This window comes from Scyliorhinus canicula, chromosome 6 (genome assembly GCF_902713615.1).
Source record: "Scyliorhinus canicula chromosome 6, sScyCan1.1, whole genome shotgun sequence".
Classification (NCBI taxonomy): Eukaryota; Metazoa; Chordata; class Chondrichthyes; order Carcharhiniformes; family Scyliorhinidae; genus Scyliorhinus; species Scyliorhinus canicula.
In genome coordinates, this window is record NC_052151.1 from 84,902,598 (window position 1) to 84,920,472 (window position 17,875).

At 46.2% G+C, this 17,875-nt stretch overlaps 1 protein-coding gene across 4 annotated transcripts in view; it reads left to right on the forward strand.

Annotated features, from left to right (window-relative positions):
- scara3 (scavenger receptor class A, member 3) overlaps positions 1-17,875 on the forward strand; it is a 60,977-nt gene that overhangs the window by 11,662 nt on the left and 31,440 nt on the right. For all 4 annotated transcript variants that reach the window (XM_038799598.1, XM_038799597.1, XM_038799600.1 and 1 more), the window contains exon 3: positions 3,690-3,746. In XM_038799598.1, the coding sequence (XP_038655526.1) occupies positions 3,690-3,746 (57 nt within the window). The remainder of the gene's footprint in view (positions 1-3,689; positions 3,747-17,875) is intronic.

Sequence of the window (17,875 nt, forward strand, 5' to 3'; positions counted from 1 at the left end):
CAGGTTCATTGCCCTTCCCTGAGGGTCTGGAGGTCACATGTAGGCCAGACCAAGTCAGGATTTCCTTCCCTAGAAGGCATGAGTGAACCAAATGGGTTTTCACGACAATGGTTTCATGGGCAGGATTCTCCCGTACCCGGTTGGGCGGTGGGTCCTTGAGGTGATCGGCCCGCCGCGGAGTGTTTGGCGCCCCGCCAGCCGGCGGGATAGGGGCTTGGCGCCACGCCAACCGGCGCTGAAGGGCCTCCGGCAGCCGGTGCATGTGCAGGAGGGTTCATCTCCATATAGGCCATCGCAGAGGACCACAGCAGCCGATGCGGAGAAATAGAGTGCCCCCATGGCACAGGCACCCCCCCCCCCCACAGATCGGTGGGCTCAATCACGGGCACCTCCCGGGCCAGCCCCCCCCCCCCCCCCCCCCCCCCCCCCCCCCCGCGACCCTCCAGGAACCCCGGAGCCCGCCCGCGCCGCCAGGTCCCGCTGGTAAGGGACCTACTCCACGCCGGCGGGACCGGCTACGGACTGGCGGGACTTCGACCCATCGCAGGTAGAAGAATGCGGGCGGCCCTGGCGCCCATTCTCAGAGGCGGGCGGCGCAACTCACGCCGGGCTGGTTTTTGGGGGGGGCGGGAGAATTGGGAGGACGGCAGGGGCGGAATTCATACCGACCCCCGGCGATTCTCCCACCCGGCGGGGGGGGGGGGGGGGGGGGGTCGGAGAATCCCGCTCCTCATTCCAGATATTTTTTTATTGAATTCAAATTTCATAGTTGAGTAAATGAGCAAATGTTCGGCAGATGAAGTACAATGTGGGAAAATATAAGGTTGTCTACTTTCTACTTTGGCAGAAAGAAAAGACAAGCAGCATATTATTTAAATGGAGAGTGCTGCACTAAGGGATCTGGGTGTTCCTGCACATGACTTACAAAAGGTCAGCATGCAGGTGCAGCAAATAATTGGGGAAGCAAATAGAATGAAGGCCTCCTTAATTGCAAGGGGGATGGAGTATAAAAGTAGGGAAGGCTTGTTATAAGTTACAGGGCATTGGTGAGATGATACCTATAATAATGTTACAGTTTAGGTCACCTTACTTTAAAAGGGACATATTTGTGTTGGAAGCAGTCCAGAGAAGGTTCACGAGGTTGATCTCTGGCATGAAGGAATTTGTCTTGCGAGGAAAGGTTGAGCATGTTGGATCTATATCCATTGAAACATAGAAAGGAGTCTGAGGAGACTTGACAGGGTAGATGCTGAGGGGATGTTTCCTTTTGCCCGGGAATCTAGAGTCAAAGGGCACATATTAAAAATAAGGGGCTCTCCTATTTTAAGACGGTTATGAGGAGGAATTTCTTCTCTGAGGGTCATTCATCTTTAGAATTCCAGAGAGCAGTGGAGGCTAAATACATTCAATGCTGAGTTAAACAGGCTCTTGGTCTACAAGGGAGTCAAGTGTGATGGGGAGCAGTCAGAGAAGTAGAGTTAAGGCCACAAGCAGAACAGTCATGATCTTATTGAGTGGGGGAGCAGGCTTGAGGGGCCGAATGGCCTTCTGCTTTTATTCCTTATGTTCTTATGCTATTGTAGTGCCTTTGAATGTGTGCATGTTTTATGAAAGATGGTTTTTGGGGGGGCGGGAGAATTGGGAGGACGGCAGGGGCGGAATTCACGCCGACCCCCGGCGATTCTTGTCTTCTTGTCTTCCAGCTTAACTATAATCATATTAAGCATTGTTCTGCTGTGAATCCCAGATAGATCAGAAAGGGACTTGGAGACATACTATTTCACACATTGGGCGCAATCTACCGGCTGTTCATGCTGGCGGGTTATTCTGGTCTGATGCCGGTGCATGGGTTTCCCAGCCACGAGGGGTGCAGTCACCGGGAAATCCCGTCGACAACTGCGAGATCGGTAAATCCCACTGGCGGTTTGCCTCCGCCGCCGAAAAATATGCAGCAGGTTGGTCAGTAAATCCCACCCATTATCTTCTACATTTCTTCCTGATCCTCTGCTAATAAATGATACCATTGGCCCATTAAATCCTGCGACCTCCTGAATGGAAACAAAATGCTATTGCATCATTCTGAGATAGTGCTCAGCCCCTAGTGAACCAAAACTCTTTCCAGCCGCATGTGCAAACTGTGAGGCAGGGAGTCACACTCAGGATTTTAAAAAGTTGATTATTGTCAGTTTGCAAAGTTTGACCCGTTGCTTCCAGAATCTTCATTATTATGCTGCATGTTAGAATTGTGCAGGGAAGCAGCAATTAATGTGTGAAAAACTAAGGTTATGGTTTAGTACAGGAATTATTACTCTAAATCCATGCGTATTAGCATGGTCCAAATCTGTCTGTTACAAGATTGAACCAGCTGCTCCATCAATAGGTGTGGGCAAGAAACAGTCAGTCAGATTGGAAGTCACGTTCCTGGCCACTCCATCTTACTTTCCTGTTCCTTTGTCAGCCAGTCTTTCATTTCGATACAGGCCCACCCTGCTATGATTCCGATAATCACAAAAGGACGTGCGGCAGTGCTTGTGTGTGAGTAAGTCACTTTTCTTCTTTAGAGAGATGTCAGGATAGAGATCAGACTGGAGACTGTCAAGTTGCTGTTTAAAGAAAGCAACCAAAAGGCCCTGGCCATTGGGGTCAGCAGATCCAATGATAGACAGTTGTATTCCATGCCTAGACACTAGGGTCTGGATTTTATGGGGCAGCGTGTGATACATACACTCACAGCTAAAACGCTGGTGGGTGCACGCCCATGATCTCAACGGCTGGCCGACATCAATTTAACACTGGGAGCAGCGTTAATTTTTTAAAGGTGAGACCTCTGTTCCCATCAAAGACCCAACCACTCTCCATCCACCACCACTTGGCTGAACGTGTTCTCACATTGAGCAACTTTCTCCTTCAACTCCATTTACTTCCTCTAAATAAAAGGTGTTACTTTGCAATTTTATGGACCCTCACTATGCCTGCCTTTTTGAAAGAAATATGGAAATTCTTTGTTCCAGTGAGATCTGGCTCCTTCCCCCAACTCTTTTTTCCAGTTCCTTGTTTCCCTCTCCATAGATACTACCAGACTTGCTGAGTATTTTCAGCATTTTCCGATTATATTTCAGAATACCAGAAACTTCAGTAATTTGCTTCTGTATCTGCAACTCAGTTACAATTAAATGGTCCAATTGAAAATATCAGATCGTAACATTTGGCCTGTTTTATAGTGTGTTTTATTTGCGGCTGTCAGCTGTTGTCAATGATTCTGCTTTTCCCAATTACAGCTCGCCTAGACATACCTTTTGTTCTTTTTTCACTTTCACCATTATCACTTCCTTTTGCCTTGCAGCATTATCTCTTTTGCCATTTAATTTCTCCTGCCTTTCCTGATCACAGACCTTCCATTTTGTTCATGCTCCCCCTCTCACTTCCCTGTCATTGTACTCGCTTTAAACCTCTGAAATCCAAACTTTACAAAAGCAAAATTCTGTGGATGCTGTAAAACTGAAATGAAAACAGAAATGAAAAAAAAACTGAAATTCTGTTTGACCTGTAACGTTATCTCTGTTTCTCTCTCCACAGATGCTGACAGATCTGCTGAGTATTTCCAGCGTTTGCTGTGCTTATTTCAGATTGCCAGCATCTGTAGTATTTTGTTTATAATCTGTAATTAAATAAATATCTTCGCTTTTTAGACGACGACTTCTCTGGAGAAGAAGAGGAGATGCATTCCTTCAGATGTGAACAAAGTGGTTAGTAAAAAGTTGTTTTTTAAATATATAATAATCTTTATTATGTCAGAAGTAGGCTTACATTAACACGGCAATTAAGTAACTGTGAAAATCCCCGAGTCGCCACACTCTGGTGCCTGTTCGGGTACACAGGGAGAATTCAGAATGTCCAATTCACCTAACAAGCACATCCTTCGGACTTGTGGGAGAAAACCGGAGCACCCGGAGGAAACCCACGCAGACATGGGGAGAATGTGCAGACTCCGCACAGATAGTGACCCAGCGCTGTGAAGCAACAGTGTTAACCACTGTGCCACCGTGCCGCTTTTAAGAATATTCTTGTTTCCATTTATTTCACAAATTTGTATTGCACCAGCCATATTTTAAGTTCGATTTGTTTGTTTAGCATTGTAGTAAGATTGAATTAAATCATCAACCTCAGAATTTCACCTCCGCCTTTTAAGCAGCTGGAGCTGCAGCTGGGCTTCACTTCCATTTGTTGTTTTGTCAAACCATGGACCCTATCCCAAACCTCAAGGAAATAGTCATTTATGTACATGATACGGGCAGTTAGCACCTGTTTAAGTGCTAGTGAGGTGACTGGCTACTGCCAGATAAGGTGTATGAAATGGGAATGGTCTCGGCCATGCTTGAGAGGAGGACCCAATGCCCAGGGAGAGCAGAAGTAATATAGTAGAGCATTACTGTTTTGGCCGGCCATGCAGATATGGGACAGGATTTTAACGGTAACAGATCCCTCTCTGATTAATTATCTTTCTTTATGTCATTCCTAAGACCTATATCTCCTCTCAGCATAAGTCCCACTGGATCTAGCAGGCAGCAAACTGGGCAGAGTCACACTGTAAGTTTGGCCATGCCACCGTATGTGCCCCCAAAGCTGACTGTAGATTTAACAGTGGTTGATCTAACACCTCCTTCCCTACATTGCCTGTAATTTATATCAGTTCTTTTATTATTCATTCTTGGGATGTGAGCATTGCTGGCAAGGTCAGGATTTAATACCTGTCCTTGAGCAAGTGTTGCTGAGCCACCTACAACTCAGTGGCTTCCATTTCAGAGGGCAAAGCTGGTGCCTTAAACCAAGTGCTGCCAAAACCGTATCGTGTGTTTACTACCTAGACAATGCAAGAAGCCACCAGGAACCTGACCTCTACTTAACTGCATCAAACACCACCCTACACCACACACAGCGAATGGGTCAAACTGAACAGGCATTGGAGTGGGACCCTGCTGCAACATCCTCTTCTATTGGGGCACCGTGACTCACTCCTGTGCAACTGTGGTGAAGGGTGTTTCAGTGGCAGCTTCACTGCCCTACACCTGGCTGATGAGGCGGCTGCCAACTGGTTGAAGAATTTCAAATCTGACATGAGCTGTCATCAGTGCATACAATAGTGTAGTCGAGGGCAACTAGGAGACAGCCACATTGCTGTGGGTCTGGAGTCATATGTAAACTAGACCAGGTAAGATCGCCAGTTGTCCTTCCCTAAAGGATAATAGTGCATCAAATGGGGATTTTACAACAATCTGGTGGTTTTACAATCATTATTTATAAGTCTAGCATAATTGAGTTTAAAATCTTCCAGCTGCCATGGTGAGATTTGTCCGGACCTCTATTATCCGTCCAGTGGTATTACCACCAAGCTACCATGGAGTGGAAACCTTGCAGATCTGGGTCCTTAGTCAAATTACTGCCTCAGGGACAGAGAATATCGCCTTCAGAATTTTGGGCCCATAGTACACAGCTATTTCAGGAGAGTTATTATTTTTGGGCTTGCATTATCTTGACTTACGTGACACAGCTGCAAATGTAGTTTTGGAGCAGCTACATTTCAGACCTTCGAAAATCAAAACCAGATCATAAACCAATTACAGGACATTGAAACGTTCCGCTGGTGCTGAACTTTTCACTGGATTCTCCTTCAAATCAGTTAACGCCACTTTTCAGAAATCTGTTTTGTCTTCCTTAAAAGTTTGCAATAATAATTCCGTACACTTCAGATTTCGTGGAAGTAATTCTGCACCTCTGATCGCTGGAAAAGATATCCCCTTCACCACATTATTCTCATCCACAATAACACCAAAACTGGGGCTGGATTTTCCCAGCCTTGTGATGGCGAGCTTGGAAGGGCAGGAGTGGGAATAAGGGAGAGCTATGCAGGATGGCTCTCTGAAGCATTCCCGCTGCCTGACTACTTTAAAAAAAATCATTTATGGGATGTGGGCGTCGCTGGTTCGGCCAGCATTTATTGTCCATCCCTAGTTGCCCTTCAAAAGGTGATGGTGAGTTGCCTTCTTGAACCTCTGTAGTCTTTCAGGTGTAGGTACACCCACTGTGCTGTTAGGAAGGGAGTTCCAGGATGTTGCTCCAGCAACAGTGAAGGAGCACCGATATATTTCCAAGTCAGGGTGGTGAGTGACTTGGAGGGGAACCTCCAGGTGGTGGGGTGCACAGATATCTGTTCCCAGATGGTAGTGGTCGTGGGTTTGGACGATGCTGTCTAAGGAAACTTGGTGAGTTACTATAGTGTATCTTGTAGATGGTGCACACGGCTGCTACTGTTCGTTAGTGGTGGAGAGTTTGAATGTTTTGGAAGTAGGAGCAATCAAGCGTGATGCTTTGTCCTGGATGGTGTCAAGCTTCTTGAGTGTTGTTGGAGCTGCACTCATCCAGGCAAGTGGAGAGTATTCCATTGCACTCTTGACCTGTGCCTTGTAAATGTTGGACAGGCTTTGGGGGGTCAGGAGGTGAGTTACTCGCTATAGAATTCGAAAAAATAACAAAGAACAGTACAGCACAGGAACAGGCCCTTCCGCTCTCCCAATCCTCCGCCGACCATGCTGCCCCTCTAACCTTAAACCTTTTACACTTCCGGGGCCTGTATCCCTCTATTCCCATCCTATTCATGCATTTATCAAGACACCCTTAAATGTTACTATCGTACCTTCTTCCACCACCAACAGCAAGTTCCAGGCACCCAATACCCTCTGTGTAAAAAGACTTTCCTCGCACATCTCCTCTAAACTTTGCCCCTTGCACCTTAAAACTATGTCCCCTAGTAATTGACTCTTCCACCCTGGGACAAAGCATCTGACTATCCACTCTGTCCATGCCCCTCAATTTTGTAGACCTGCATCGTTCAAGTGAGAACAAACCAAGTTCATCCAATCTCTCCTCATAGCTAATGCCCTTCACACCAGGAAACATCCTGATAAACCTCTTCTGTAACCTCTCCAAAGCCTCCATATCCTTCTGGTAGTGTGGCGACCAGAAATTAGCATGATAGTCCAAATGTGGTGGCACTGTGGTTAGCACTGTTGCCTCGCAGCTCCAGGGTCTGGGTTCAATTCCAGCCACGGGTGACTGTGTGAAGTTTGCCCTTTCTCCCCGAGTCCACGTAGGGTTTCCTCCGGGTGCTCTGGTTTTCTCCCACAGTCCAAAGATGAGCAGGTTAAGTGAATTGGCTATGCTAAATTGCCCCATAGTGTCCAAAAGGTTAGGCGGGGTTACTGGGTTACGGGGATAGGATGGAGACGTGGGCCTAAGTGCAGAGTTGATGGGCCATGTGTCCTCCTTCTGCACTGTAAATTCAATGATTTTTAACTAAGGTTGATTTGCCAATTTTTATATTCAGTGCCCTGTCTGATAAAGACAAGCATGCCGGATGCCTTCTTGACTATCTTCGTCACCTGTGTTGCCACTTTCATGACCTGTGGACCTGTCTGGCATTACCCTTAAGGGTTTTGCCATTTACTTATATTTCCCACCTGTATTACCTCACGTCCGCATTAAACTTCATCTGGCATCTCTCTGCCCAAGTCTCCAAACGGTCTCTATTCTGCTGTATTCTGACAGTCCTCATTATTATCCGCAATTCTACCAACCTTTGTGTCATCCACAAACTTTAAAAAAAAATTCAGAGTACCCAATTCATTTTTTCCAATTAAGGGTCAATTTAGCGTTACCAACCCACCTACCCTGCACATCTTTGGGTTGTGGGGGTGGGGGTGAAACCAATGCAGACACGGGGAGAATGTGTAAACTCCACACAGACAGTGACCCAGAGCCGGGATCGAACTTGGGACCTCGGCGCCATGTGGAAGCAGTGCTAACCACTACGCCACCGTGCTGCCCTATGTCGTCTGCAAACTTACTAATCAGACCAGTTACATTTTCCTCCAAATCATTTATATATACTACAAACAGCAAAGGTGCCAGCATGGAACCCTGTGGACCACCGCTAGTCACAACCCTCCATTCAAAAAAGCACCCTTCCACTGTTACCCTGTCTTCTATGACCGAGCCAGCTCTGTATCCATCTTGCCAACTCACCGCTGATACCATGTGACTTCACCTTCTGCCCCAATCTGCCATGTGGAGCCTTGTCAAAGGCTTTCCCAAGTCCATGTAGATAACATTCACTGCCCCAGCTTCATCAAGCATCATCGTCACTTCCTCGAAAAACTCAATCAAGTTAGTGAGACATGACCTCCCATTCACATAACCATGTTGCCTCTCGATAATGCATCCATTTGCTTCCAAGTGGAAGTAAATCCTGGCTTGAGGAATCCTCTCCGATAATTTTCCTATCGCTGATGTAAGGGTCACCGGCCTGTAATTTCCTGGATTATATTTGACACTCTGCTTAAACAAACAAACAACATTAGCTACTCTCCAGTCCTCTGGAACCTCACCTGTAACCAGTGAGGATACAAAGATTCCTGTCAAAGCCCCAGAAATTTCCTCCCTTGCCTCCCTCAGTATTCTGGGGGAGATCCCATCAGGCCCTGTGGACTTCCCTACCTTAAAGTTTTTCAAGACGCCAAGTACCCTTTTGGATCTCAATGTGACCCAGACTATCTACACACCCTTCCCAGACTCATCCACACCAAGTCCTTTGCTTTGGTAAATACTGATTCAAAGTAATCATTTAATACCTTGCCCATTTCCACTGGCTCCACACATAGATTTCCCCCCTGCCTGTCCTTGAGTGGGCAACCCTTTCCCTTGGTATCCTGATGGTCTTTATATACGTATAAGAAGCCTTGAGATTTTCCTTAGTGACTTTTCTTGACCCGTTTTAGCCCTCCTGACTCCTTGCTTATGCTCCTTCCTACTCTCCTTATATTCCTCATGGGCTTTGTCTATTCCCAGCCTTGTAACCCTTACAAATGCTTCTTTTTTCTTTTGCACTGGACTCACAATATCCCTCGTTATCCAAGATTCCCGAAACTTGCCATACTTATTCTTCTTCCTTGCAGGATCACACCGGTCCTGAATTCCTATCAACTTACACTTGAAAGCCTCCCACATGCCAGATGTTGATTTACCCTCAAATATCCGCCCCCAATCTAGATTCTTCAGTTCCTGTCTAATATTGTTATAATTAGCCTTCACCCAAGGACTACTGTTATCTTTATCCAACAGTACCTTAAAACTTACTGAATTATGGTCACTGTTCCCAAAATGAAACTTCGACCACCTGGCCGTGCTCATTCCCCAATACCAGGTCCAGTACGTTCCCTTCCCTAGTTAGATTATTTACATACTGTTTCAAGAAGCCCTCCTGGATGCTTCTTACATACTCTGCCCCATCCAAGCCCCTGGAACTAAGTGAGTCCCAGTCAATATAGGGTAAGTTAAAATCACCCACCACAATAACCCTATTGCTTTTACACTTTTCCAAAATCTGCCGACATATCTGCTCCTCTCTCTCCAGCTGTTGGGTGGCCTGTATTAAATCGCCGACATTGTGACTTTACCCTTGCTATTCCTGAGCTCTAGCTATATTGCCTCGCTGCATGAGCTCTCTGAGGTGTCCTCTCGCTGTACAGCTGTGGCATTCTCCTTAACGAGTAGTTCAACTCCCCCACCCTTTTTACATCCCCCAGCCTGCCTGAAAAATCTAAAACCTGGACGGTTTAGCTGTCAATCCTGACCCTCCCTCAATCAAGCCTCTGTAATGGCAACAAGTACCAATTTCCAAGTACTAATCTAAGCTCTATGTTTATCTCCCTTACCTGTTATACTTCTCGCATTGAAACAAATGCACTTCAGACCACCAGTCCTGCTGTGTTCAGCAACATCTCCCTGCCTGTTCCTCCTCTGAGTCTTACTGGCTCTATCTTCTAGTTCCCCCTCAGTTATTTCACCTTCTGACCTATTGCTCCGGTTCCCACCCACCCTGCCACACTAGCTCAACCCCTCCCGCGTGATACCAGCACACCTTGCAGCCAGGATATCTATGCCTTTCCAGTTTCGATGCAACCCATCCTTCTTTTACAGGTCCTACCTGCCCCGGAAGAGATCCCAATGGTTCAGATATCTGAAACTCTCCCTCCTACATCAGCTGCTTAGTCGTGTGTTTAGTTGTGATATCTTCCTATATCTAGCCTCACTGGCACATGGCACAGGGCGCAATCCCAAGATTACAACTCGAGAGGTCCTGTTTTTAACTTTCTACCTAACTCCATGAACTCCTGCTGCAGGAGCTTGTCACTCTTCCTGCCGATGTCATCAGTACCAATATGTACCACTGGCTGTTCACCCTCCCCCTTCAGAATGCGCCCTGCGAGATTAGAGACATAAGAACATAAGAACATAAGAACTAGGAGCAGGAGTAGGCCATCTGGCCCCTCGAGCCTGCTCCGCCATTCAATGAGATCATGGCTGATCTTTTGTGGACTCAGCTCCACTTTCCGGCCCGAACACCATAACCCTTAATCCCTTTATTCTTCAAAAAACTATCTATCTTTACCTTAAAAACATGTAATGAAGGAGCCTCAACTGCTTCACTGGGCAAGGAATTCCATAGATTCACAACCCTTTGGGTGAAGAAGTTCCTCCTAAACTCAGTTCTAAATCTACTTCCCCTTATTTTGAGGCTATGCCCCCTAGTTCTGCTGTCACCCGCCAGTGGAAACAACCTGCCCGCATCTATCCTATCTATTCCCTTCATAATTTTAAATGTTTCTATAAGATCCCCCCTCATCCTTCTAAATTCCAACGAGTACAGTCCCAGTCTACTCAACCTCTCCTCATAATCCAACCCCTTCAGCTCTGGGATTAACCTAGTGAATCTCCTCTGCACACCCTCCAGCGCCAGTACGTCCTTTCTCAGGTAAGGAGACCAAAACTGAACACAATACTCCAGGTGTGGCCGCACTAACACCTTATACAATTGCAACATAACCTCCCTAGTCCTAAACTCCATCCCTCTAGCAATGAAGGACAAAATTCCATTTGCCTTCTTAATCACCTGTTGCACTTGTAAACCAACCTTCTGTGACTCATGCACTAGCACACCCAAGTCTCTCTGAACAGCGGCATGCTTTAATATTTTATCGTTTAAATAATAATCCCGTTTGCTGTTATTCCTACCAAAATGGATAACCTCACATTTGTCAACATTGTATTCCATCTGCCAGACCCGAGCCCATTCACTTAACCTATCCAAATCCCTCTGCAGACTTCCAGTATCCTCTGCACTTTTCGCTTTACCACTCATCTTAGTGTCATCTGCAAACTTGGACACATTGCCCTTGGTCCCCAACTCCAAATCATCAATGTAAATTGTGAACAATTGTGGGCCCAACACGGATCCCTGAGGGACACCACTAGCTACTGATTGCCAACCAGAGAAACACCCATTTATCCCAACTCTTTGCTTTCTATTAATTAACCAATCCTCTATCCATGCTACTACTTTACCCTTAATGCCATGCATCTTTATCTTATGCAGCAACCTTTTGTGTGGCACCTTGTCAAAGGCTTTCTGGAAATCCAGATATACCACATCCATCGGCTCCCCGTTATCTACTGCACTGGTAATGTCCTCAAAAAATTCCACTAAATTAGTTAGGCACGACCTGCCTTTTACGAACCCATGCTGCGTCTGCCCAATGGGACAATTTCTATCCAGATGCCTCGCAATTTCTTCCTTGATGATAGATTCCAGCATCTTCCCTATTACCGAAGTTAAACTCACTGGCCTATAATTTCCTGCTTTCTGCCTACCTCCTTTTTTAAACAGTGGCGTCACGTTTGCTAATTTCCAATCCACCGGGACCACCCCAGAGTCTAGTGAATTTCGGTAAATTATCACTAGTGCATCTGCAATTTCCCTAGCCATCTCTTTTAGCACTCTGGGATGCATTCCATCAGGGCCAGGAGACTTGTCTACCTTTAGCCCCATTAGCTTGCCCATCACTCCCTCCTTAGTGATAACAATCCTCTCAAGGTCCTCACCTGTCATAGCCTCATTTCTATCAGTCACTGGCATGTTATTTGTGTCTTCCACTGTGAAGACCGACCCAAAAAACCCGTTCATTTCCTCAGCCATTTCCTCATTTCCCATTATTAAAACTCCCTTCTCATCCTCTAAAGGACCAATATTTACCTTAGCCACTCTTTTTTGTCTTATATATTTGTAAAAACTTTTACTGTCTGTTTTTATATTCTGAGCAAGTTTACTCTCATACTCTATCTTACTCTTCTTTATAGCTTTTTTAGTAGCTTTCTGTTGCCCCCTAAAGATTTCCCAGTCCTCTAATCTCCCAGCAATCTTTGCCACTTTATATGCTTTTTCCTTCAATTTGATACTCTCCCTTATTTCCTTAGATATCCACGGTCGATTTTCCCTCTTTCTACCATCCTTTCTTTTTGTTGGTATAAATGATGTACCCTGGCACCAGGGAGGCAAAACACCACCCTGGAGTCTCCTTCACATTCCCAGAAGTGCCTATCTGTGCCTCTGACCGTAGAGTCCCCTATAACTTGCTCTTCTGCGCTTTGTTCCTCCCTGATCAATAACCGAGCCAGCGATGGTGCAAGTGCTCTGGCTGCTGCTGTTGTTTGCCCCTGATAGACCATTCTCCCCCAAAAGTATCCAAAATGATATACCTGTTCAAGACAGTCACAGGGGATTCCTGCACTGACTGCCTGCCCTTTCTACAGATTACCATCGATGTTTCTGCATCTTGAGTGAAACCATGTCTAAAACTCCTATCTATGACACTTTTCACCACCTGCATGTTCCTAAGGGCATCCAACTGCTGCCCCAACCAATCCATGTGGTCTGTGAGGAGCTGCAATTCGATGCAGTTCCTGCAGGTATAGTTGTATAGTTGTCCAGAATGCTGGAAGCTTCACAGACTTCCCACATCTCACAAGTGAAGCATTTTAGCCCTCTAATTGCTATTTCTAGAACTAATTAATAAATTAATTCAAAAATAAATACTAATTAAAATAAGTTACAGTTAACTATATACTTCCTACCACTAGATTTCTACTACAAATGACACTTTATTTGTTAAGCTTGGTTCCCTATCTGTTATCTGTTTTCAGTTTGTTCAGTTCCAGCTATTTATACACAGTCCCTAATATCAGTTACTCACCAACCAATCAGCTTACCATTTTCCTGTGATGGCACTGCTGATTTTTTTCTTGAATCCCAGCGCGCTGTTTGAACAGCTCCTAAACCTCGGGAAGGATGTCCCTTGCAGATCCGGTGCTCTCTCTCCTCCCGACTACTGATAGCCGCAGTATTAATGTGGCTAGTTCAGTTCCATTTGTGATTAATGGTAACACCCCCAGGATGTTCATTGTGGGGATTTCAGCGATGGTAATGCCATTGAATGTTAAGGGCGATGGTTAGATCCTCTCTGACAGGAGATGGTCATTGCTTGGCACTTGTGTGATGAGAATGTAACTTGCCACTTGTCAGCCCAAGCCTGGATATTGTCCAGGTCTTGCTGCATTTGGACAAGGACTGCTTCATTATCTGAGGAGTCGCGAATGGTGCTGAATATTGTTCCGTCATCGCAAATGTCCCCACTTCTGATCTTATGATGGAAGCGAGGTCATTGATGAAGCAGCTGAAGATGGATGGCCCCAGGACACTACCCTGAGGAACTCCTGCAGTGATGTCCTGGAGCTGAGATGATTGACCTCCAACCACCACAACGATTTTCCTTTTGTCAGGTATGACTCCAACCAGCAGGGAGGTTTCCCCAATCCCCAGTGACTCCAGTATAGCTAGGGCTCCTTGATGCCATACCCGGTCAAATGCTGCCTTGATGTCAAGGGCAGTCACTTTCATCTCACCTCTGGCATTCAGCTCTTTTTGTCCATGTTTGAAACAGATTTGTAATCAGGCCAGGAGCTGAGTGACCCTGGTGGAACCCAAACTGAGCATCCGTGACCATGTTATTGCTGAGTAACTGCTGCTTGATAGCACTGTTTACGACTCCTTCCATACTTTGCTGATGATGGGGTGGCTGATAGGGTGGTAATTGGCTGGGTTGGATTTGTCCTGTTTCTTGTGTACAGGACATACCTGGGCAATTTTCCACATTGTCGGGTAGTATTGTAACTGTGCTGGAACAGCTTGGCTGGGGTGCACATTTTCAGTACTAATGCCAGAATATTGTCAGGACCCATAGCCTTTTCAGTATACAGTGTCTTCAGCTGTTTCTTGATATCACGTGGAGTGAATTGTATTGGCTGAAGACCAATACAAGACCAATCTGTGATGCAGGGGCTTCTGGCTGAAGATTGCTGGGAATGCCTCAGCCTTGTCTTTTTGCACATATGTGCTGGGCTCCTTCATCACTGAGGATGGGGATATTTGTGGAGCCTCCTCCTCCAGTGAGTTGTTTAATTGTCCACCACCATCCACAGCTGGATGTGGCAGGACTGCAGAGCTGAGATCTGATGAGTTTGTTGTGCCATCGCCTAGCTCTGCCTATTACTTGCTGCCTATGCTGTTTGGCACACAAGTAGTCCTGTGCTGTAGTTTCACTGGGTTTATACCTCATTTTTCGGTATGCGTGATGTTTCTCCTGGCAAGCTCTCCTGCACCCTTCATTGAACCAGGGTTGATCCCCTAGATTGGTGTTATGGTTGAGTGAGTGATTATACCAGGTCGGTTGCTGATTGTGGTTGAATACAATTCCGCTGCTTTGATGACCCACAGCACCTCATGGATGCTCTGTCTTGAGTTGCTAGATTTGTTCGAAGTCTATTCCATTTTGCACGGTGGTAGTGCCACACAACATGATGGAGGGTATCCTCAATGTGAAGATGGACTTTATCTCCATAAAGACAGCGCGGTGGTCACTTCTACCGATACTGTCATGGACAGATGAGTCTACAACAGGCAGTTGGTGAGGATGAGGTTAAATATGCTTTTCCTTCTTGTTGGTTCCCTCAACACTTGCTGCAGTCCCAGTCTAGAAGCTATGAACACTAGGACCCAACCAGCTCGGTCTATGGTGTTATTACCGAGCCACTGTTGATGGTGGACATTGAAGTCCCCCACCCAGAGCATATTCTGCACCCTTGCCACCCTTAGTGTTTCCTCCAAGTGGTGTTCAACATGAAGGAGTATGGTTAATCAGCTGATGGTGGCCGGTACGTGGTAATCAGTAGGAGGTTTCCTTGCTCATGTTTAACCTGAAAAGAGGAGACCTCAGGGGTCCAGAGTGGATGTTGGGAACTCCCAGGGCAACTCCCTCCCGACTGTGTGCCACTGTGCCGCCACCTCTGCTGGGTGTGTCTTGCCAGTGAGACAGGATGTACCCAGGAATGTTAATCGTGTGTCTGGGTCATTATCTATAAGGTATGATTCTATGAGTATGACTATGTCAGGCAGTTGCTTGACCGGTCTGTGGGTCAGCTCTCCCAATTTTGGCACAAGCCCCCAGATGTTAGTAAGGAGGATTTTGCAGGGTTGACTGGACTGGAGTCACATGTAGGCCAGACTGTAGACCATAGAAGATAGAACATCACAGCGCAGTACAGGCCCTTCGGCCCTCGATGTTGCGCCGACCTGTGAAACCACTCTAAAGTGCATCTACACTATTCCCTTGTCATCCATATGCCTATCCAATGACCATTTGAATGCGTTTAGTGTTGGCGAGTTCACCACTGTTGCAGGCAGAGCATTCCACGCCCTTACTACTCTCTGAGTAAAGAACCTACCTCTGACATCTGTCCTATATCTATCTCCCCTCAATTTAAAGCTATGTCCCCTCGTGCTAGCCATCACCATCCGACCTACCTAATGCTCTGATCATCTTGTATGCCTCAATTAAGTCACCTCTTCACCTTCGTCTCTCCAATGAAAACAGCCTTAAGTCCCTCAGCCTTTCCTCTTAAGATCTTCCCTCCATACCAGGCAACATCCTGGTAAATCTCCTCTGCACCCTTTCCAATGCTTCCACATCCTTCCTATAATGTGGCGACCAGAACTGCACACAATACTCCAAATGCGGCCGCACCAGAGTTTTATACAGCTGCAACATGACCTCATGGCTCCGAAACGCAATCCCTCTACCAATAATAGCTAACACACCGTACGCCTTCTTAAAAACCCTCTCAACCTGGGTGGCAACTTTCAGGGATCTATGGATAAGGACACCAAAATCTCTCTGCTCATCCTCACTACCAAGAATCTTGCCATTAGCCCAGTACTCTGTATTCCTGCTACTCATTCCAAAGTGAATCACCTCACACTTTTCTGAATTAAACTCCATTTCCCACCTCTCAGCCCTGCTCTGCAGCTTATCTATGTCCATCTGTAACCTGCAACGTCCTTCCGCACTGTCCACATCTCCACCAACTTTAGTGTCATCTGCAAATTTACTCACCCATCCTTCTACGCCCTCCTCCAGGTCATTTATAAAAATGACAAACAGCAGTGGCCCCAAAACAGATCCTTGTGGTACACCATTAGTAACTGAACTCCAGGCTCAACATTTCCCATCAACCACCACCCTTTGTCTTCTTACAGCGAGCCAATTTCTGATCCAAACTGCTAAATCACCCTGAATCACATGCCTCTGGACTTTCTGCAATAGCCTACCATGGGGAACCTTATCAAATGCTTTACTGAAATCCTTATACACCACATCAACTGCTTTACCCTTGTCCACCTGTTTGGTTATCTTCTCAAAGAGCTCAGTAAGGTTTGTGAAGCACGACCTACCCTTCACAAAACCGTGTTGACTATCCCTAATCAAATTATTCCTTTCTAGATGATTATAAATCCTACCTCTTATAAACCTTTCCAAGTCTTTGCCCACAACAGAAGTAAGGCTCACTAGTTTATAGTTAGTCCGATGGCAGTAGGGAAGAAGCTGTTCTTGATTCGGTTGGTACCTGACCTCAAACTTTGGTATCTTTTACCTGATGGAAGGAGGTGGAAGAGAATATGTTTGGGGTGCGTGGGGTCCTTAATTATGCCGGCTGCCTTTCTGAGGCAGCGGGAATTATAGATAGCCGTCAATGGATGGGAGGCTGGTTTACGTGATGGACTGGCCTACATTCACAACCTTTTGTAGTTTCCTGCGGTCTTTGGTAGAGCAGTCTCCATACCAAGCTGCGATACAACCAGAAAGAATGCTTTCCATGGTGCATCTGTATGAGTTGGTGAGGGTCGTAACTGACATGCCAAATTTCCTCAGTCTTCTGAGAAAGTAGAGTCGTTGGTGGTCTTTCTTAACCATAGTGTCGGCATGAGGGGACCAAGACAGACTGTTGGTGATCTGTACACCTAAAAACTTGAAACTCTCAACACTTTCTACTTTGTTCCCATTGATACTGATCAGGAAACCCTCCTGCACATTTGGACAAAAACGGACCCATCTAAAGTACTCAAGCTACAGCGTTTCCAGTCAACATTTGGAAAGTTAAAGTTCCCCATAACAACTACCCTGTTACTTTTGCTCCTATCCAGAATCATCTTTGCAATCCTTTCCTCTACATCTCTGGAACTTTTCGGAGGCCTATAGAAAACTCCCAACAGGGTGACCTCTCCTTTCCTGTTTCTAACCTCAGCCCATACTACCTCAGTAGACGAGTCCTCATCAAACGTCCTTTCTGCCACTGTAATACTGTCCTTGACTAACAATGCCACCCCTCCCCCTCTTTTACCACCTTCCCTGAGTTTACTGAGATATCTAAACCCCGGAACCTGCAGCAACCATTCCTGTCCCTGCTCTATCATGTCTCCAAAATGTCCACAACATCGAAGTCCCAGGTACCAACCCATGCTGCAAGTTCACCCACCTTATTCCGGATGCTCCTGGCATTGAAGTAGACACACTTTAAACCACCGTCCTGCCTG